Source organism: Schistocerca americana, chromosome X (genome assembly GCF_021461395.2).
Source record: "Schistocerca americana isolate TAMUIC-IGC-003095 chromosome X, iqSchAmer2.1, whole genome shotgun sequence".
Taxonomy (NCBI): domain Eukaryota; kingdom Metazoa; phylum Arthropoda; class Insecta; order Orthoptera; family Acrididae; genus Schistocerca; species Schistocerca americana.
The window spans coordinates 865140988-865165066 of record NC_060130.1 but is presented as its reverse complement, the minus strand read 5'-3'; the positions used below and the strand labels follow the sequence as shown (position 1 = coordinate 865165066).

The window sequence follows — 24079 nt, the reverse complement described above, 5'->3', positions numbered from 1 at the left end:
AATGATCAGTCTCGGGTCGTGGTCCCACGTTCGTTACAGTCCTCTGTCTTGCGGCTTCTCCACCAAGGACATGGGGTATAGTGCGGACGAAACAACTTGCTCGTCAGCACTGTACTTGGTTCGGAATCGATGCTGCGATTACGAATATGTGCTCTTCTTGCATGGCGTGTGCCGAACAACAATCCGCACCACCGCGGAAATTCTTTGCATGGCCGAAAGCCACTTCCCCTTGGCAACGCTTACACATCGATTTTGCTGGTCCATTCTGGAATGCTCGATGGTTGGTTGTTGTTGATTCCTTCAGTAATTTTCATTTTGTTGTCAGGATGTCTTCCACGACGTCTTCAGCCACCACCCAAGCGTTATCCGCTATCTTTTGCATTGAAGGTCTTCCACAGAGTATTGTTTCCGACAATGGCCCACAATTCATGTCCGCAGAATTTCAGTCATTCTGCAAGGCCATTGGTGTTCCACATCTGACATCCGCGCCGTTTTCGCCTCAGTCAAACGGTGCCGCTGAACGATTGGTCCGGACTTTCAAGTCACAGATGTTGAAAGAGTCGCATTCTCGGGAGGACGCGTTATTGCTCTTCTTGTCCTCGTATCGCTCTCAGCCCCGAGATGGTCGCTCGCCGGCTGAGTTGCTCCACGGTCGTCCTCACCGAACCTTGATGTCTTTGCTGCATCCGCCACATCAGGTTCCTGTGCAGCGGCAGCCACCTGCTTTTGCTCCAGGCGACGTTGTATACTATCGCAACTATCGCGGTTCACGGCGTTGGCTCGCAGGGCGCATTCTTCGCTGCGTCGGCCGCGCTATGTATCTGGTTTTGGGGGCCTCTGGTGAGGTGCCTTGGCATCTCAATCAGCTGCGCCTCTGTCGTCGCACGGGTTCTGCCGCTCCCCGTCTGCTTTCAGCGACGGTGCCGTCCGGTCAGCGCCCTGGGGACCCATCTACTGGCTCGCCTCATCCCCAGGTGTTCCCGACGCTGCCTTCCATTTTGCCACATGGCGACGCGCCGCCGCCGCCGCCTATTCTCCCGCCGGCGACGCCCGCAGTGGACGCTTCGCTGCAACCGCCAGGCGCCTCCCTGGGTCACGCGCCGCCTATCGCTTCCCGTGACCATCTGGCCTCCGACTTGAAACTCTTGCCGGCTCCGCACCAGATGTCGTCTTCGCCCGTCGGGTACCCCGACGCGATGGAGGTCGACCCTTCGGCCCCTCCTGTCTCTCTACGGGCGCATACACCGCATGTTGACGTGCACCCTGGACTAGGTTTTCAGGCGTTTCCTAGCTCCCCTCGGACCGAATGGCCGGGTGCGGGTGGCACAGCCTCGCCTGTTCTTAGGCTCCCCACCTCGTCGCATACGTCAACATGGGGTCCTCCCCACGGCGGGCGGAAGCCTTATAACACAACCGTTCGCCGATTTGCGGGGGAGGAATGTGATGTCACCGCCAGACACCACACTTGCTAGGTGGTAGCCTTTAAATCGGCCGCGGTCCATTAGTATACGCCGGACCCGCGTGTCGCCACTGTCAGTGATAGCAGACCGAGCGCCACCATACGGCAGGTCTAGAGAGACGTACTAGCACTCGCCCCAGTTGTACAGCCGACGTTCATAGCAATGGTTCACTGACAAATACGCTCTCATTTGCCGAGACGATAGTTAGCATAGCCTTCAGCTACAATTGCTACGACCTAGCAAGGCGCCATAATCCTTTGCTATATATATTGTGGTTATAACATGTACCGTCAAGAGAGATGTTCTACAATTGTGGATTAAAGTTAAGTATTATGTCAACTACTTACTTTATTTGCAATTCTCAAGATATTGTCCTGTTCCAGACCTCACACCAGTCAGCGTGTAATTAAACGCGTGCCTTTCGGCCTCCTCTAGAAAAACAGTGTTGGCTCTTCTGCCAACACAACACTTTATAAATTCAGTCATCAGGATTTTCAGTTATCCGAATGACTTACGACAACAATTAGTCCGGTTAGTTCAGTCTACACTGTATAGTATTTTGTCCTTTGTTATTATCAGAATACTTAAAAGTTTTCTATAACAGAATACTTAAAAGTTTTCTATAAATGAGACGAAAAGTCTTACTCACCACAGAATGGGTGGCGGTCTCTGGTAACCAAGTACAAAGCGCCTCTAGCTTGAGACTCCTGAGCTCTCCACCCCATGATGGCGCATGAGGAAGGATCCTTGCAGGCCTCTTTGGGTGGAAAACAAGGCAGTCCTTCTCCTTCTGAGCAGGGATAGGCAATGAACTGACATTCTGAATTGGGCTCGTTGAGCGTTTCCAAGAAGAGCGACCATGCTCTCACATGACTGCATACTGTGCTTGAATTTACTGTCCCTTCTGAAACATTTCAATAAATGGTAAACACACTTTTATTCTTATTTTAATTATCATAAAAACAAGAGTTTTGTATTCAAACAACTCAAACCTGCCTAAGATTCATCGAACAATCACCTGTCATTTATGTTTCATATTTCCTTGTGGCATAGCGCATACGTGTACACACAATAGCAATTTTGTAGGTGATGTCAACTATAAGAAACCTCACAATGCTTTCTTTAAAAACTATTGTTACAATATACACAGTGGCAGTATAGGCATCCGGCCAGCCTCTACCACTAACATTGCCTAATCCAGATTAACACGCCGAGCCCTTGAAGGCACGGCATTTGACCAAGGAAAAGAAGATGTAGCTTTTTAAGCCTTTCGACATCTTAATTTGAACTTCGTGTCCTTCATTTAAAAGTTCCAATGGTGTCAATTATTTATTTTTCTGTGCTATGGGCAGTAACGAAGTTTTAATCATCACCTGGAGGTATATACTATTAGTTATGTAAGTCCTATTTTGTTTATTTGCAGCCACATGCGTGCAGTCCCAGAATACACTGAAATCCCCTTGCTGCGAACCTTAAGAAACCACTAGAGGAGCCATTCCAAAATGGCGCAGCTTATTGATAAAATGCCACCATATCGCAATTGCTAGAAGTACTGCTCACAAAAGTCAGGGTTCCAGTTTCAAATCCCAGTCCGGCAAACAGTTTTAATCTAGCAAGAAAAGCACAAAAGTTATTATTTTCACATGTGACTTAAATTAATTCATATTGTAAGTAGGCTGTTTAGGTTTTTATGTTGGTAACGCCATGTAGCGCTCTATATGAAAATCACTGACTGTGCTGTGTGCAGTCTGTGGCTGCTTTGCATTGTTGGAATTTTCTATTGTAGTGTTGGGCAGTTGGCTGTTAACAGTACGTAGCGTTGCGCAGTTGGAGGTGAGCCGCCAGCAGTGGTGGATGTGGGGAGAGGGATGGCAGAGTTTTGAGAGCGGATGATCTGGACTTTGAACACTATTAAGGTAGATACATTGTTTGTTCTCTATCAAAATCTTTCATTTGCTAACTATGCCTATCAGTAGTTAGTGCCTTCAGTAGATAGAATCTTTTATTTAGCTGGCAATATTGGCGCTCGCTGTATTGCAGTAGTTCGAGTAACGAAGATTTTTGTGAGGTAAGTGATTCATGAAAGGTATAGGTTATTGTCAGTCAGGGCCATTCTTTTGTAGAGATTATTTAAAGTCAGATTGCGTTGCGCTAAAAATATTGTGTGTCAGTTTAGTGTTGACCAGAATAAGTAAAGAGAGAAATGTCTGAGTACGTTCAGTTCTGCTCAGCTGTTTGAAAATCAAATAATGTAAGAGGTTTATCAGCACAGTCATTCATTAATTTTTCAAAGGGGACGTTTCATAATATATAGAACATAACAAGTACAATCTCATCCCAAGGACTCTAAACTAATCAAGCAATGCTAGAAGTAAGCTGTGTCCAAAACATGAATAGTAAAGATTAATTGGTCATTAAACAAATCAAAAGAATACCAACGAACAGACATGAACCACTTTTCTCGTTACTTTTTCACACTTTCTGTAACTTCCAGAGATCTTCTTCTTAGTTTAGCATTACGTAAGTAATATTATAAATTTAGGCCCTGCAATGCTCTCCACTCGAACCAACGAAATTTTAGGAAATGTTACCAATGGACGTCAATCTGGTTGCCTGCTTGATGACATCTCAGACCAGCTGCTTCTTTACTTCAGTATAATGCAATTTCTAAATAACAACAGAATTAAACTGTCCCAATCAGTAAATTCTGAAACAGGCAATTATAGCCGATTTGTTTGTAAATCAAAAATCTGTGTTGTCATTTATCTTTAGTTTGTCTGGTCATCTTATTTCTTTGGTAACTGCAGAGTAAAATTATCAGTAAGAGTCGTCTGACAAGTAATTGGAAACAATGAAGAAGTGATCGATTGACAGAACTGTGCCTGGTAAGACACGCGAGTTTTGTGCGCTCATGAATATAAATTTTATGTTGTATTAATAGTTTTGTACAAGTTACTTAGTAAATAAGCGTCTTAGGGTGTTCTTTAAACTTGATATTAAAGGTTTCACTTTTCTTTACGTTTTATTCCAGAAAACGCGAAAAGACTGTATAGTCAGGTTGTAGTCATATTTTTGTTTACATTTTGGCTCAGTAAACTTACAGAATCCACTTTAATTATTCTTTTTTTGCAGCTGTTTAATTAAAATTTATCTCTTCATTATTTAGTACATACGTCTGGTACGTGGCGTAAATTTTTATGATTCAAAATCTTCGCACAACTCATTCGTGTTTAGGCCAAAGTTTTGTAAATATGTTTTCTTGTTTATCGATAATTTAATGTCACTAAATGATTATTTTTATCATGAGGGAAAAGTGATTAACTTGACATAAAATTGTTGGTTCGTAGGTATGATGTGATGAATGCTGTAGTTTATTCCACTGAGGTGACTGTAGTAGCGTGGAAATTCTGGAAGTAAATTGGGTTCTCCAGTGGTTTTCTAGGATTTGCAGGAGAGATAGGAAGATAGTGGAACAGGAGGGTAAAGTTACTGCCCTTCAGGCTGTATTAGACAAGACTAGGAACAATCTGGATAGGTTAAGGAGGGAGAAGGGTAAAGAGAGGTGGAGAATGGCAACAAGTAACAAAAGAAAAAGGCTTAGAACTTCGTGTGAAAGCTTTGTGGTGAATGTGAAAAATAAGTTTGAGATGTTGCTTCAGTTATAAACCGATGAACTTCACGCAGATGTAGGTGTAGACAGGGCACATCAAACTTTCAGCAATAAATTGAAAAGTAAGAATGCAGGGAAGTGATTAAAAAGAAAGTTTTGTTGTTTGGTAGCTATATTGCTAGAGGTGTAGGACAACTTTTGCAGGATTAACTAGTATCACAAAACTAGGTAACCAGTTTTTTTAAACCTGGTGCGGGTCTGGAGCAAGTGGCAAAGGATTTAGGATCACTTCATAAAGACTTCACCAGTGAAGTTGTAGAGGGTGGGCTGCGCATTATTGTTGACAGAGATCCTGGTTACAATAAAGAAGGTGACCCAGCAAAGATTAAATCAGCGTCGATACATACCACTTTATGTGTTCTGAGATGCCATGACTGACCTCATTTGAAGTATTCTTTCAGGATAGTTAATTTAGAGTTGGAACATCTGCTTATGTTGTGTGCAGGGTCACATATTGTAGTGGTTCGTGTTGATTCTGTCAATAGCTGGGATTATGCTAAGCATGGTTTTCACCTCAACAGGAAAGGGAAGGGTAAATTGGTTGGTATAATAGTAGAAAACTTAAGGGGAAAGTGAGGGGAGGCATTACCATATGAGTGGTAAAATATCAGTGGTAACAGGTGTCAAAGCAGTACCTTTTTAGTATAGGAAAGCAGGAAAGAAATGAAGTTTTAGGAGAAGTTGGAATTGAAACAAATTTTAAGTTTGGGAAAGAAACTAAAAAATATAATTTTGACATATTAAACCAGCTTTTGGTTAAAAATTTTCAGCAATCAACAGACATTCCATTTCCAGCTGATTTTATCTCAGCCATTGAGATCAATGTATTATATTTATTGCATGAAGATGTTGGAGGAATAAGAAGAAAATTAATGACTGATGAATTAGAGCCATCAAACACAGTTCACATAATTTGCCTCTTTGAACAACAAATAAACATAAAGGGAGTGAACAGGAAAAATGTAAACACAAAACGGGAACAGCATGCCTACATAACAGTTTATATAAATAAACAAAACCAATAAAATAAAATTAGTACTTGACAAGGATATTTCAGGAGGCATAAGACATGGAGAGTGATGCACAAAACGAATTAAAAGAGAGAATTATCAACATACATACAGGATATATTATGTGTTAAGTTTAGGTCAGAATCTCACTTTTATACATCAAAAATGGAGAAAGGAGGAGTTGTCCGATTCATCACGGGTTGCCCTAAACTTAAGAACATAGACATTTACAAATTTAGCCCAGAGCAGTATCTGGAAGCATGTGCGGCACACGTAGAATTTCATACTAAATTCTTCATAACAGCAAGTATATGCTGAGCAGCTGCAGGTAATTTTATCTGTTCGTAAATTACATTGAAGCTCCAGTGGCCTATTTAACAGCAAAAACAAAGAAATAGTGGTTGCTGGTACTTTAACGTAGATTTTATTAAAAACATTTCCAGTAAGATTTTATTACGGTCAGTGACAGTAACATTAAACTTACGAAATCATACTCCAAACTTCTGAACTAGTGTAACATTTGTTCAATACAGCCGTTGGTAGTATTTTTATAGAAAGGTCTACTCAACAAAATTGTATTGCGTAACCTACTGTCAATGGCTTCTCAAACCATGACATATAGTTCGTTTTGTTAAATGTTAGTACTGAACAGCATATAAAAAAATCTACTAAATCCTCAAAGACACAAACTGAAGTGATGTATACAGTGCTCATGGCGGGCATAAAAAATATAACACTTTTATTAATAATGTTCTTACCTTATTTGAAAACTGCTCTTCCTCAAAACTAATCCAGACTAGACCAAAGTCTACAAAGAAGCCATGGATAACTCAAGGAATAAAGGTATTTTATAAGACAAAAAGGAAACTTTCTCCGTTGTTCAGAAACAGCTCTGATGTTGATGTTACAGGTCATCACAAGAGATGCTGGAAAGTATTAGAGATAGTAACGCGACATCAAAGCAAATGCATTACGAGAAAAAGATAATCAGATCAGATAACAGAATAAAGACAATATCGGTTATTGTGAAAGAGAACCAGAGGTGAAGTGGAGCCAATGGCAGTTAGAGTAAATGAAATATTGGTAAAAGACGTGTCTAGTGTTGCTGAACTCTTTAACAAGCATTTCGTAAAAGATACTTAAAAGATAAGGTTGCCAGTTCCAGTAGATGTTGTCATGGAATACCTGAGACCTATCATATGACTATTACCTCACTACAACAGTCCACCATAAAATCCTTAAAATAAAAAATTGTAATCGTTATGATAAAATATCAACAAAGTTAATTAAATGGTATGCTTCTGAGTTTAGTAGCATATAAAGTTATCTGCGTAACAAGTCATTTATCAGAGGAACATTTCCGGAATTATTGAAATTTGCTGAAGTTAAGCCTTTGTTTAAGAAAGTAGGTAAATAAATACCGTCTAATTTCCATCAAATTTCAGTTTTGCCAGTATTTTCAGAAATTTCAGAAAAGACTGTGTACAACTGGCTCCTTAATCATCTGACAATAAATAATATATTGTGAAAGTCGGTGTTCCGATTTCTAAAGGGTTCTGATATTGAGAGGGTTATTTACACGTACTAAGAAACTGTACTTGATTCATTAGCGAATAAATTACAGGCTACTGGCACATTTTTCGATCTGTCGAACACATTTGTCTTTGTTAATTACAGTATCCTTTTAAATAAAATAAAATATTACGTAGTAACAAGAAATGCAGCAAAATGATTCAAATCATCTCTGGTAGGAAACAAAGTGGGTCAACAGGAAAGAGATGTGTATTCCGTCATCAGGCATCATCCAACAGGGAACTACTTACAAGTTGCGTGCCATATGGTTCCACCTTAAAACATTTACATTTTCTTGTCTATATCAATCATCTTTCAGCAGTAACGTTACCAGATGCCAAGTTCGTTTTATTTGCAGATGATACAAACATTACAATAAATGGCAAATCAAGTATAGTCTTACAAACATCAGTTAATTAAATTTTCAAGGGCATTAACAAATGGTTCCTAGTCAGTTCTTTGTTATTTAACTTTGAAAAAACACACTACATGTAGTTAAAAGCGTTTAAAAAGTTTCCCGCCGATATATACCTAAAATATGACGACGGAAGGAGCATACCACGAAACTGCCGAAGCGCCTAAACGAATCTCTGTTTGCAATGCGAATATTGTCGGACATAGATGATAGAAAAATAAAAAAGTTTGCATACTTTTGCTTACTTCCATTCCATAATGTCATAAAGGATTATTTTTTGTGGTAACTCATCAAAAGCAATGTTTTCCGAGTCTAAAAACATGTACATTAAAAGTCCGTTTATCCGATATCCGACAGTCCGACACGTTCAAATTATTCTGCATCACTTCATACACACAGAAAATTTCGGACTCGTTCGGCGGAAAACCGTCAGGCTCGGCAGTGGTCAACAATTTCGAGTCGTGCAGTGCCAACAGCGTTTCAGTCACGTATCAGACAGCTACAGTCATGCATCAGTTGTCTATGAGGATTAAAAAGAGCTGTTTTAAAGTGTAATCACGATTATTGTTGTTCTATATCGCAATTATTGGAGCGCTACGTATTATGGGAACGTTTTCTCATCCAACCACCTCTCACAAGAAATAGGAAGTGAAACGTAATCACGTTACACTTACGATGCAACAAAAGATTGACTACATTAATCGGACTGAGAAAGGTGAGAATAGAAATAAAATTGTGTAAAAATATGAAACTGGTTGTTGAAAAATCTATGACATGAAAAATTAAAGGTAAACATCAAATGTTTTCCTCACAGTTTGTTATGGTAAATGACAATGAATCACGAAAAACTTTTAGAAAGCCCAAACTAGGTCAGAAGGATGGAATTTTCTACAAGTGCTTCCGTACCAAGGAAAACCTGTAACGGGGCCTATGATTAATGGAAAAGGGTAAACTACTGCGGGATGATTAGGGGTTATCAAAAACTGAATGTGCATTTCCTTACAGTTGGCTATACCGATTCAAAACTCGTCATATCTAGGTGGGAAGTTTAGATCGGCAGCTCAAAATGCAGCTGAAGAACATAAAGAACCTTTTTGCAGATTGGCTAAACACAATAACTTGACTGTAGGTCAGATCTACAATGCAGACAAAATGGGCCTACTTTGGCGTTGCCTAGATCAGCTTCGGCAGGTAAAGATTAATGGCAGCTGACAGCTTTATTGTGTTCAAATGACTACACGTTCACTAATGTTACTGGCAAGTACAAAAAGCCAAGGGCGTTTAAAGACGTTTTAAGTTTCTTTTTTTTTCCATCATTCAAATGCATGGATGACTTCAGAATTGATTAAGGACTTGTTTTCCATAATTCTGAATCCTCTTTGAGAGACAGTTAAAAAAAAAAAAAACTTTGTTTGCCTGAACAGAGCAGTGTCGTACAGTTGCTAGATAACTGTACAACCCACCCTCCAGCATTTGAACTGATTTCAGGGAATATATTCGCCATTTATCTTCCAGTAAACAATACTTCCCTGATTCAAGCCTATGGATACCCAAGCCCACGCGTCAAAACAACAGTGCGTTGTACGTTCACTCTTAAACCGATAAACGCTCGGCTTCGTCTGATGTACCGACAACAGGCGGAAAGAGTTTGGTGCCGCACTCTTATTGTCGGTTTCGACAGGGCTATGTTGCGACGCATAGAGCAATAGCGTACGTACTATACTTCCAAGGAGTTTCACTAGATGGCAGTGTCATGAAACTACGCAATACGAACAAGAAACACGCAAAAACTTCAACCAACACACGCACGAATTGACGACACTCGAACATTTGACAGGCGCCAGTGCACTGAATAGCAGTAGACTGCCGAAAAACACCAGCGAGTGCATGGCTCCAGGCGCAGACAAGTTGAAACTTGTCAAGTATCAGTCTAGCTAGCCAAACGCGTAGCTGCGCAATGTGTCAGACAACTGTAGGCTGAAGAGGGGCGTACTGTACTGCTGCCAGCCCGCCCTCCTCTGGGGGGAATCGAAACTCAATAAAGGAAAAAAACAGTCAGACAGCGCCAATGTGAGTCGCGGAAATCGGAAAAAGTTGTTCGGATAAAGCGGATTTCGGATAAACGCGATTCGGATAAACGGGAATTTACTGTAACAAATTGTGCCGCGAGATGAAATTTTGGACAGGATAGTCACTTACAATAAAGAATCTGTATCGGAGGAGCTGATAGAAGAAAGTGTGATAAGACCACAAGAACTTCAACCATCAGATCTCGAATCCGATGAAGAAGAAGGAAATGACGCAACAAACTCAACACTTCCATGTACCTGGAATGAAGCAGCTGCCGCTACTGATACACTTATAAGATTTGCTGAAAGCAGCAAATCGTACACCATACCTCCAGGTCTACCCCACTCCCCCTCCGCCTCCTTTAGATACCGGTTGGGAGCCCTTTACACACAATACTGTACTACAACATAAAAGCCGGCCGAGGTGGCCGAGCGGTTCTAAGCGCTACAGACTGGAACCGCGCGACCGCTACGGTCGCAGGTTCGAATCCTGCCTCGGGCATGGGCGTGTGTGATGTCCTTAGGTTAGTTAGGATTAAGTAGTTCTAAGTTCTAGGGCACTGATGACCTCAGCAGTTAAGTCCCATAGTGCTCAGAGCCATTTGAACCATTACAAATAAAACTGTTCTGTCCTGAACTTAAAATTTTAAAGTATGCAATAAAGTTTTTTTTTCATTTTGTTTTACACAGTGTTATACATTTTTAATATTTTTAGAAGACGCTCGGTAATCTGGCAGTTTGGGTAGTCCGGCATCGTCAAGATCCCGAAGACAGAAGATAGGCGGGTTTCTACCGTAATAAGAATTATTTCCGTATTTTTGGAGTGAGCTCGAGACCGTCTTACAGAGGCATCTTTAGAAAACTAGGGATACTAACTACTTCTTTGCAGTATATTTATTCCTTAATTAAATTTTCAATTAAATATATATATATATATATATATATATATATATATATATATATATATATATATATCCTTCTTAAACCAACAGCACACGCCATTGAATCAATACTGGAAATAAGAATAATATTCCAGAATGAGATTTTCACTCTGCAGCGGAGTGTGCGCTGATATGAAACTTCCTGGGAGATTAAAACTGTGTGCCCGACCGAGACTCGAACTCGGGACCTTTGCCTTTCGCGGGCAAGTGCTCTACCAACATTTTTTTTTTTTTTAAATTAGAATAGAGACCCCACGAACACAAACTTGCTGTGGCAGGTATGAAATATAAACTCCGTTACTCGCTCGTTACTCTTGAAGGACAGATGTTGAATGAGCCGAAACGAGCCGCCCCATAACAGCGTAGTTGCCTGCTAACTTTGAAAGAAGGTAGATGCGGTTACTAGCGCAACTTATAACATCGTCGAAAATCAGTGCGGACGGGACAGCCTTGGTACACCCTGTTTAACAAACGGAAAAATGGTGGCGGTACAATTGGAGAGCGATCCGCCTTTACCAACATGCATAAGCAATTCATTAATAGTTTATATATATTTGAATTGCAAAAAACTAATAATAAAAAAATATTGCATGGCGCGAGATTCGATCCGGCAACCTTTTTTTTTTTGGCAGACGCTCTATCCATCTTTTTTTATTTTTTATTTTTTTTTAAAGAAAAAGAATTTTTTTAGACGCTACCCCCTTTTTGGACCACTTTTTTCCCTTAAAAAGCCCCTTAGGAAAATGGAACTAAAAAAAAACAAAATAAAAATAAAAAACCTAAGTGCCACCGCCACTTGTCATATGATTACATTTAGGGAGCGTGTACAAATGAGAATTCTAGTAACTAAGTGTTACAAGTAAGTGTTACAACAACAAAGGTGGCATAAAAGAGTAATCAAAAAAATAAAAATATAAACCACTGATGTAATTCTAACTAAAAGGTTCTTCAATAATGTAACTGGTTCCACTTGACCAACTGAGCTACCGAAGCACGACTCACGCCCGGTACTCACAGCTTTACTTCTGCCAGTACCTCGTCTCCTACCTTCCAAACTGTACAGAAGCTCTCCTGCGAACCCTGCAGAACTAACACTCCTGAAAGAAAGGATATTGCGGAGGTCCCGAGTTCGAGTCTCGGTCGGGCACACAGTTTTAATCTGCCAGGAAGTTTCAAGAATAATATTCACAAAGATTTAAAATCACTTACTTTAGTCAAGAAAGTTGTTCATTATCCAGGAAGACACGTTTTCAATAACTTGCCAATACCCGTAAAAAAGTTTAACTACTAAAAAAAGTTCATTTTAAGAGGAGCTAAAGGACCTATTGGTGGTCAATGCCTTCTGCTCCATTGATGGATTTCTTAGCACAACTGACTGATGTGTATGCGGTACTAATACTATCAAGTAATACAAGTATTACGTACAATCTGACATGTGCAAATTCAGTGCAGTAATGTGATCATTGTAAATAAATATTGTAAAAAGATTTTTGTATTTGATGATGATGGCTACAATAGTCTAAGAATTATCATATGCACCTCAATTTATTTAACATCAGCATATTTTGTGACCAGTTTCTAATTCCCCAATGAATGAAAATATGTTAAACTCTTTTTTTACTTATTCCATATCCATGAGAACTGTCTCACTTGGTATCTATGGAAGGTACATTAGCATATCTGCTGCTCTTAATAAATATTTATTGTGTCTTCTTGTTTTTGATATGTTCTACATCCTGTAGGATCTCGCTTTGGATCCATTGGCACGGAAAGTACATCTAATCTTGTCTCATTCTAATCTACTCCTTTCAGCCTGTGTCTACATCTACATCTACATTTATACTCCGCAAGCCACCCAACGGTGTGTGGCGGAGGGCACTTTACCTGCCACTGTCATTACCTCCCTTTCCTGTTCCAGTCGCGTATGGTTCGCGGGAAGAACGACTGTCTGAAAGCCTCCGTGCGCGCTCGAATCTCTCTAATTTTACATTCGTGATCTCCTCGGGAGGTATAAGTAGGGGGAAGCAATATATTCGATACCTCATCTAAGGACTCTCAACCTGGTACCCGCCTTACCAACAATTAATTTTATATGATCATTCCACTTCAAATCGTTCCGCACGTATACTCCCAGATATTTTACAGAAGTAACTGTGTTCCGCTATCATATAATCATACAATAAAGAATCCTTCTTTCTATGTATTCGCAATACATTACATTTGTCTATGTTAAGGGTAGGGTTGCCACTCCCTGCACCAAGTGCCTATCCGCTGCAGATCTTCCTGCATTTCGCTACAATTTTCTAATGCTGCAACTTCTCTGTATACTACAGCATCATCCGCGAAAAGCCGCGAATGGAATGAATGGTCAAAAGTGCCACACAGGAAAATTAGTGGTTGAGCAGACACTTAGCAACTAGTTTCGGTAGTACCTTTTTCTCCCCTACGTATGCAAACTATGTCATGTAGCAGACTTCCCCGAATTAACTGCACTCCATTAAGTGCTCTGGAACTGGCACTCGTTGAAACATTCAAATTGTCTTCTATCTCTTTTGATATGTCGTCAGCATTAAAAAACTTTTACTGCTTTAATTAAAGGGACTCGTAACACTTTCTGTTGCTCAGTTCTCTTTATTACTGTAATTGCAAAGAAGGAAGTTCCTGAATGTTCTGTGGAACAAGCTTCGTTCTACCTCGCAGCTATGGTCCTTTCTCCCTTCCCTACTCCGTACCCAACTTTTTAAAATTAGAAATATGTGCAGTTTTGACTCTATTCGTAAGTGAGAACAGTGGTGCCCTTTTTTCTCTCTGTGTATAATTTCCTGTTGATCAGCTCTTCCTATTTCATATCAAGTTATGGGTCTCATATAAATGTATTACTAAGCATTGATTTTGCTTATATTCGTCATGCAATTTTTTCTATAGTTCAATACTGGTAGTTCATAGAAAGTATTAATGGAAGAGACGATCGTGTTGTTACAGAACCATGCATAAGCTTACGGTATTACAGAGTCTCGGTGCCTGAATACATCTGAAAGCATAGGTCAGAAGTGTTTCTGTGATTTCTGTTTCATTTCACTCAGTTTGATGGCACATCAGCCAAACCGTGCAACTGCAGCATAAATGTGCTACGCACAAGAAGAAAACTCATAAAATAAACATAATGCATAGCTTTAAAGTACTCGTCGTTCACAAGCCTGCTCTGTTCAGATATGTGTGAAATCTTATGGGACTTAACTGCTAAGGTCATCAGTCCCTAAGCTTACACACTAGTTAACCGAAATTATCCTAAGGACAAACACACACACCCATGCCCGAGGGAGGACTCGAACCTCCGCCGGGACCAGCCGCACAGTCCATGACTGCAGCGCCTACACCGTTCGGCTAATCCCACGCGGCAGCTCTGTAATTATGTCTAGAGCTAGTGATACCTATTAACAGTCCACACATTTTCGTCTCCACATATTAATATTTGATGTTGACTGCTCAGGTAATTTGCAAACCATTTCGTGTAGCACATATTAAATATAAATATTTATCTATAATGTTAAAATTATTTTCAACAGGTGTTGTCAGTGATGCTGTAATAGCCTTAGGGTCACTGATTCCCTCCACTGTATCAACTGAACCGAAAAGTTCAGGACTGTCAGTTATTGGGAGATCTAAGACGTTGCTCTCAATAGCCGGTACATTAACTGCTCAAGGTAATTTTCAGAAAAACATTTTTAGGGAACCCTCAAACGAATTCGTGTCCCTGGCGCCTGTTTCAGTCACGTGATTCTCTCAGCCTATAGCTGGCAAGTTTAAACTTCCTCTTGTTACCATCGCATCAGCTGGGTATCCCTTGGCAATATTCCCCAAATTTTCTATGAAGCGTTCTGCCGGTACAGCTACTGAGATAGGAGCTCTATAAAATTCTGTTGCTATATTTGAAAGCTGACTCCACAACCAAGGTCGCTAGTGCTGGCCTACGTGGCGGAACTTGACTTGGAAGTAGTAGGATCGAAATCTGGTAATGGAAGAAATTTCCACCGCCATCATCCGTGGAGCAAAGGGAGGGTAAGTGGTGGCATAACGTTCCTGATCACAAGACTGTGTGCCAATGCTCTGTATTAAATTCCAAACCTCGCCACAGCATCTCATGACTTAAGGCTATGTGACAATGTTGATGGTGATTCATCTAGTAAACGGGGACATCAAGCCTAGCTGTTCCCTTGCGCCTATCCGAGAAGAGTCGGCTATGTGCCGGCACCGGATTCCAACTTCTTCCTTCTGGAATGTTATGACAGACACCTGACGTACTTTCCTAGGCTAACATGGAGACAGAACAGCAATCACTGGTATGTATCTCACCACCTACTAAACAGGCATAAAACCCAGCAAACTCTGCAAGGTAGAAAAGTTAAGACTGTCATATTTTCGAGACATTACGGAAACAGCATTTCTTGATTTTATGGAACTTGGAACGGCAATCAGTGTGAGACGTTAAGAAAACTAAGATGAGACATCCGAAACAAACATTGCATCTCTTGATTATGGATGAAGTGTTTCTGCATGGTAATTCTGTACCTGCCGGCCGGTGTCCGCGCGGTTCTAGGCGCTTCAGTCCGGAACCGCGCTGCTGCTACGGTCGCAGGTTCGAATCCTGCCTCGGGCATGGATGTGTGTGATGTGCTTAGGTTAGTTAGGTTTAAGTAGTTCTAAGTTCTAGGGGACTGATGACCTCAGATGTTAAGTCCCATAGTGCTCAGAGCCATCTGAACCATAGCCAATTCTGTACCGCACACTGACCCCAAAGCACAATAACTGTTGCGTCAGTTCAATTCCGACTTCTCTGAATAGTCACCCTACAATCTGGTCTTGACTCCAGATTGTTTCTTCATGGAACGAAGACATAGCTTGGCTACCAGCACTTTGACAAAGTGCATCAACATGCTGTCATAGCATGGCTGCGAACTCAGGTAGCAGATATTTATACCGAGGTAATTCATAAGTTTTCTAACAGTTATGACAATACTTTGATCGGAATAGAGTTAATGTATAAACGCTGAAAAGAGTTGTAGATTTAAGACTTCAATGATATGTTTTCTTTACCTGTGCCTTTAGCCTAACAGTCTGAAACGGTTCAATACGTCCCGTTTCATAAAACAGTTGTCCGTAAGGTATTTCCGATTGTTCTGTGACACACAATTCACAACGTACATTTTTCCTTTGTGTTAATAAGAAGCCTCTAGAGGAAACATGCGTGAGAATCTCGCACACTCTGAGAAAAAAAAAAGAAACGACGCACCACGAAGAAATTATTCGAATGTACATGTACATGTATAGACAAACAAATATATATATATATATATATATGAAGATGGTATCTGTTCTTTCGGGCATGTCAGTTATTGGAAGATCTAAGTCGTTGGTCTCACAAGCCGGTACATTAACTGCTAAAGGTAATTTTCAGAAAAAACATTTTTAGGGCACTCTCAAACGAATTCGTATCCCTGCAGCTCGTTAGAATGAAATTAAAATGAAATGATAGAGGCTCTGCCATGTAAGCAGGAGATCCCGGGTTCGAATCCCGGTCGGGGCACACATTTTTGACTGTCCCCGTTGACTTATATCAACGCCTGTATGCAGCTAGGGGTATTCATTTCATTGTAAAGACAAACAAATAACTAGAATTTCAGAAAAACTGAATGATTTGTTCAAGAGAAAGAGCTTCACAAATTGAGCAAGCAATATCACGTTGGTTCGATTCTGGCCCTTATGCAAGCAGTTATTCGGCTTGGCATTGAATGACATAGTTGTGGGATGTCCTCTTGAGGAATATTGCCCCAAATTCTGTCCAACTGGCGCGTTAGATCGTTAAACTCCCGAGCTGACTGGAGGATCAAACGTACTCAACTGGGGAAAGATTTGGTGACCTTGCTGGTCAAGGCACGATTTCGCAAGCACGAAGACTAGCAGTAGAAACTCTAGTCGTGCTTAGGCGGGCATTATCTTGCTGAAATGTAAGCCCAGGATCGCTTTCTATGAAGGACAACAAAACGGAGCGTATAATATTGACGACGTACAACTGTCCTATAAGGGTGCCACGGATGATAAACAAAGGGGGTCCTGCTATGAAAAGAAATGGCACTGCAGACCGTCACTCCTTGTTGTCTCCAGACACAACTTCGCTAGTCATCGCGGTTCAGTTCGAAGTGGGACTCATCACTGTTGACAATCCTACTCCAGTCAATGAGATTCCAGGCCGAAGACGTGTATGGAGAAACCTCGGACGGCAGTGGGATACCAACCCAACTGTCGCCCCCCACACAGCCCACCAACCAGGAGTAATGGTCTGGGTTACCATTTCCTTTCTTAGCACGCCCCCTTTGGTGATCCCCCGCGGCACCCTTACAGCATAGTTTTACGTCGACAATATTCTACACCCAGTTTTTTTGCCCTTCATAGCAAGCAACCCTCTGCTTACATTTCACCAAGATAATGCCTGCCCACACACAGAGAGGATTTCTACTGCGTGTCTTCGTGCTTGCCAAAGCCCACCTTGGACAGCAAGGACATCGGATCTCTCCCCAGTCTAGACCGTCTGGAGTATTAAGAGCAGGGTCCTCCAACCAGTTTGGGATTTAGACACTCTAATGCGCCAATTGGACATAATTTGGCACGATAACCCTCAGAACGACATCCAACAACCCTGTCAATCAACGCCACACCGAATAACTACCTGCATAAGGGCCAGGGGTGGACCAACGTGTTATTGACTTGCGCAATTTGTGAAGCTCTTTCTCTTGAATGAATCATTCAATTTTTCTGAAATTGTACACATATGTCTGCCTGTACATGTGCAGCACATCAACCGATTTCCGTCCCGTTCGGATACTTTCTTCGTTGTGTGTCGTCCTTTTTCCCTAGAGTCTATCTTGGGTTTATGTACTCCATATACTTCCATATTCTGTAGGTCTGAAAGCGTGAGTGTGTTACTTTGAAAGTTCTGTGGGAAACCAAAGTTAACAGCATTTGGTGTGAATTATGCAACCTGCACTGCCAGAGATGTGCCACTCCCACTGAACGCTTCTGGGTAGGGGTTGACAAACACTGTAGTTAATGGGTCTTTCTTCACCATCAAATGGTTCAAATAGCTCTGAGCAATATGGGACTTAACATCTGAGGTCATCAGTCCCCTAGAACTTAGAACTACTTAAACCTAACTAACCTAAGGACATCACACACATCCATTCCCGAGGCAGGTTTCGAACCTGCGACGGAGCGGTCGCGCGGTTCCAGACTGAAGCGCCTAGAACCGCTCTGCTACACCGGCCGGCTCTTCACCATCTCTTCGCTTTTATGACGCTACGTGCAAAAACGGCCAGCGAGCGGGCACTTTGTCTCCGGGAGCATAAGTGTATAGGTCTCCCCTGTTGATCTCTGTTGTTAGATTTTAGAGTCAGGTATTTGAATGAGCAGTCTTAATCCATAATAACGCTTTCTTCAACTCTTTCGGCAGTGTTGTATTGTATAAAGTGATTCACTATCAGATTTTTAATTTCTCCACTTTATTTTCAATTAGAAAAAGTTACTTAGCATATAGGCAGTGGCTCCCGTCTAGGCAGCAGCACTGCAGAGCACAGCCATTCGTTTGTGAGTTCCGCGTTTTAATCACAGTTTATTACACAGTTCCTCCGACTTTACTATGGACAGGGACTATGATTGCTTTGCTCAGATGCATCATGAGTTGGTGACCTTCACTCGCAGCTCCAAGTGGTGCTGGCTTCGATCACGGAACTTGAGGCTGTTGTGAATGGGCGACGCTGTGGGTACTGAACGTTGGTATACAGAGTATGTCCAGCACGTCCCTCGCGTCCCCCGATTGGTCCATTACTGTGACGACGCCAGGTACTCCCCGCACGGAGGATGACCCTTCACTCGTGGTGGTCGAGTGGAAGGTTATTCCAAGGTCTGACAGGCACCGAAAGACTTTTCACGGAGCCGATCGAAGGGCCTCCTTGGTTCGTCTGATAAACAGGTTCCAGACGCTATCTCTGGCTGACAAAGATACTGAGCCAGATGCAGTAGCTCACCCAGAGGAAAACTCTCGGTCCACAAGATCTGGGCATTCACAGAGGGTAAGTTTACTGGTAGTTGGGTACTCTAATGTCAGGCACGCAGCAGGACCCCTTAGGGATATAGCTCCCAAAGAGGGGGAGAAATCCAGTGTCCACTCTGTGTGCATACCGGGAAAAGTCATTCCAGAAGTGGAACGAGTGCTTCTGCATAACGTGAAGAGCACAAGGTGAAGCTAACTGCAGATTCTGGCTCACATCGGTACTAATGACGTGTGTCGCTTTGGATCAGAAGAAATTCTCTCTGTTTTTGGGCCGCTAGCTTAAGTGGTAAAGACTGCCAGTTTTGCTTGTGAGATGAAGGCAGAGCTCACCGCCTGTACTATCATCGACTGGACCGATTGCTGACCTTTGCTACGTAGCCGAAGGGGGGGTCTGAATCAGAGGCTCAGACGATTCTGCGACCTTGTAGGTTGCACATTTCTCGACTTGCATCATAGGGTGGTGTAGTTTCAGGTTTCGTTGAAAAGGTCAGGTATCCACTACCCGGGTAGTGGGGGCTGTGTGGAGGGAACTTGGTGATAATTTATTATTTAGGTTAAACGGTCTCCGGAAAGTGCAGAAAGTGTTTCATTTCAAAGGGTGCAGGACAAACACAGGAATAGGACAGATATAGCAACAATCAATGTTGTGGCTGTAAATTGTTGTATATGTGGTGGAAAAGAACCAGAGCTCCAAACGCTAATAGAAGTTACTGAAGTTCAAATCGTTATAGCTACCGAAAGCTGACTAAAACTGGAGTTATATTAAGCCAACACTTTTACAAAGAACCTAACGGTGTTCAGACAGAGTAGATTTAGTACAGGTGGTGGCGACGTCTTCGTTGGTATTAGAAGCACTTTATCTTGCAGCGAAATTGAAGTACATAGACCCTATGAGTTAGTATGGGTAACCGTCATACTTGAAAATCAGAATAAAGTAATAATAGTTCCTTTTACCCACGCTCCCTATCCCACCCCCGCCTGACTCAGATCATTCAATTGCTGAATAGTTTCAAGAAAACTTGAGCCTCTTCACAAACGGTTACTCCACAAATACAATTATAAGTGAAATGCAGTCTGATTTGCAAATATGGACAACTATCAGCTTTATAATGGAATGACGACAGTGAAAATTTATACCAGACTGCGACTCGAACCCGGATTTCCCCCTTATCGCGAGCGGTCGCCTTACAAGTAGGCTATTCGAGCACTACTCACGGCCATACACATGTTGTCAACCATGTGTCTACAACATGCACTCGAACATTCATTACCTATATTCCCGTACAGGAGGGCATTTTATTTGACAGTCACTTGCCCGGTGTCGACGGATAAATCCTATATTATACAGCTGATGGTTGTCCATATTCGCTAATGTGAGTGTATTTCATAACGGCTATAGTCTTTGCAGTGTCTGTTCCTTCGAACATCCATGTATGTCCGAAGGAACCCTGCATCGTACTTGTTAACAACACAGGTACAGCAATATCATATAATTATAGTTGATGGAGTCTTTAATCTTCTTTCCATATGATGGTGAAAATAAATGTTCAAAGCCGCTGGTAGATATAAAACGTCGTCAGAAAATGTGCTATATGCTTTCTCCGAAAGTTATTTTGAGTAATTAGTTCAGGAGGCCACTCGATGTGTAAATAGTTGTGAAAAAATATTTGATCTCGTAGCAATAAATAATCCTGAGCAAGTAGGGAGCATCATGACGGATACCGGTATTAGTGACCACAAGGTCGTTGCAGCGAGGCACACCACCGAAAAATCCAACTCTAACAAAAGCAATCGCTAAGTATACCTACTTAAAAATGCAGACAAAAACCCGTTTGACACCTTCCTAAGAGACAGTCCCCGATCCTGCCAAACAAACTATGTAAGTGTAGACTAAACGCGGTTTTAATTCAATGAAATAGTACTGCTGACAACTGACAGCTTTATACCGGATAAGCTAATAAAATATGGCACTGATCACACACGGTACAAAAAACAGATCACAATACAGTTGCTGAAGCATCGAAAAAAGCATGCCAAATATAAAAGCACACAAAATCTCCATGAGTGGAGATATTTAACAGAAGCTCGAAACTTAATATGGACTTCCATACAAGATGCCTGTCATAGCTTCCATAACGAACTCTCGAAATGTGACAGAAAATCGAGAAAGATTCTGGTCGTATGTAAAGTACATCAGCAGCGCAACACAATCAATACTTTCACTGACACAATCAATACATTCACTGCGTGATACCAATGGGTTTATTACCGATGACAGAACCACTGCCGGCCGCTGTGGCCGAGCGATTCTAGGCGCTTCAGTCCGGAGCCGCGCTGCTGCTACGGTCGCAGGTTCGAATCCTGCCTCTGGCATGGATGTGTGTGGTGTCCTTAGATTAGTTAGGTTTAAGTAGTTCTAAGTCTAGGGGACTGATGGCCTCAGATGTTAAGTCCCATAGTGGTCAGAGCCGTTTGAAGCATCTTTGACAGAACCACTAAAGCGGAGTTAGTGAACGCAGTTTTCCGAAATTCCTTCACCAAAGAAGAAGTAAATATTCCAGAATTCGAATCGAGAACGATTACCAACATAAATAACTTGGAAGTACTTATCCTCGGTGTAGCGAAGCAGATTAAGGCACTTAATAAAGGCAAAACTTCAACTCCAGATAACATGTTATTAGGTTCCCTTCAGAGTATGCTTATACAATAGCTCCATGCTTAGCAATCATATACAATCGCTCGTTTGGTGAAAGATCCGTACCTGAAGATTGGGAAGTTGCACAAGTCACACCAGTGCCCATGGAAGGAAATAGGGGTAATGCACTGAATTACATACTCTTATCACTAACCTCGATTTTCAGTATGATTTTGTAACACATACTGTGTTCGAACGTTATGAATTACCTCGAAGAAAATGATTTATTCATAGATAGTCACCACGGATCAGAAAATGTTCTTCTGAAACACTACTATCATTTTATTCTCACGAAGTAATGAGTGCTACCGAAATGGGATGTCAAACTGATTCTATATTTGCGCCGGCCGGGGTGGCCAAGCGGTTCTAGGCGCTACAGTCTGGAACCGCGCGACCGCTACCGTCGCAGGTTCGAATCCTGCCTCGGGCATGGATGTGTGTGATGTCCTTAGGTTAGTTAGGTTTAAGTAGTTCTAAGTTCTAGGGGACTGATGACCTCAGATGTTAAGTCCCATAGTGCTCAGAGCCATTTGAACCATTTGATTCTATATTTTTAGATTTCCAGAAGGTTTTTGACACCATTCCTCACAAACAACTCCTAATCAAATTGCGTGCCTCTTAGGTAATTTATAATTTACACAAACGATTTAGGAGAGAATCTGAGCAACGCTCTTAGATTGTTGGAGGGATGAGAAGATTAGTGTTTATCGTCCCGTCGGCAACGAGGTCATTAGGGACGAAGCACGAGCTCAGATCATGGAAGGATGTGGAAGGAAAACGGCCGTGCCCTTTCAGATGAACCATACTGGCACTTGTCTTAAGCTATTTATGTAAATCACAGAAAACCTAAATCACGATGGCAGGGCGTGGGTTTGAACCGTCGTCCTCCCCAATATGAGTCCAGTGTGTTAACCGCTTCTTAAACTGTTTGCTGATGATGTTGCCATTTACCACCTACTAAAGTCGTCAGTAGATACAAACGAATTGCAAAATGACTTAGAAACGACATCTGTATGGTGCGAAAAGTGGCAGTTGTCTCCCAGTAAGGAAATTAGTGAGTTCATCCACATGAGTACTAATTAGTCTATTAAATTTCGGTTACACGATAAATCGCACAAACTTGAAGGTTGTGAATTCGACTAAGTATAGGAATTACAGTTACGACCAACTTCAGTTTGAGCGCTCACATAGATAATATTGTGGGAAAGGCAAACCAAAGACTGTTTTATTGGCAGAACACTTAGAAGATGAAACAGGTCTACAAATGAGACTGGATGCACACAGGGGGCGTATTTAGGCCTAGTTAGACAAGGCGCCTGCCTAAAGGCCTGGCCAGACAGAATGCGGCTTGGCCGTTCGGCCTTGAACTGCAGCCGGCAGGCCGCACTGTTGAATCGCTCGTTACTGAATGGCGGCGGTCACACAGAGTGCGGCTTTGACGCCCCCGCAACCGACCTGCCGCACCGGCCACCGCCGGGTTGTCGCAGATTACAGATTCGCCGCAAGCCGTAGCCCCTGCTTGCCTCTGTCGGCGCATTCAACTGCTCTGTGGTCACACTGGAAGCAGCGGCGTGAGGCGGTTTTTGTCTTGCAGCTCGGAGTGAATGCATCATGGACACAAAGACTTACAGAAGAGGTGAGAGAGTACAACTTTTTGTATGATACACGTGATCCCGATTTGGAGGTAGAATACTTTTGCCCTCGATATACTCTTCATAGAAAGCTGAATTCTGCCAGCTGCGGTGGTCTAGCGGTTCTAGGCGCTCAGTTCGGAACCGCGGGACTGCTACGGTCGCAGGTTCGAATCCTGCCTCGGGCATGGATGTGTGTGATGTCCTTAGGTTAGTTAGGTTTAAGTAGTTCTAAGTTCTAGGGGACTGATGACCACAGATGTTAAGTCCCATAGTGCTCAGAGCCATTTGAACCATTTTTGAAAGCTGAATTCTCAAAAATAGTGTTGTCACCGTGACGTCCATAACTTCCAATATCAACTACTTTGATCTTGTAATATGGATCAACGATCGCCAGGAGAACTGGCGAAAACAATTGTTTATAACAGAAGAACTGGGATCCACTATCCTACGGGTAGTTTAACCTGATATGCTTTCCGTCTATGCTTGCAAGGCAGTTCGGAAACCCCCAA

General features: G+C 42.0%; 1 protein-coding gene across 2 annotated transcripts in view; it reads right to left on the bottom strand.

The window, feature by feature from the left end:
• Positions 1 to 24079, bottom strand: part of LOC124555659 (pancreatic lipase-related protein 2-like) — a 136150-nt gene that overhangs the window by 41109 nt on the left and 70962 nt on the right. For both annotated transcript variants that reach the window (XM_047129643.1, XM_047129644.1), the window contains exon 6: positions 2110 to 2364. In XM_047129643.1, coding sequence (XP_046985599.1) covers positions 2110 to 2364 — 255 coding nt within the window. The remainder of the gene's footprint in view (positions 1 to 2109; positions 2365 to 24079) is intronic.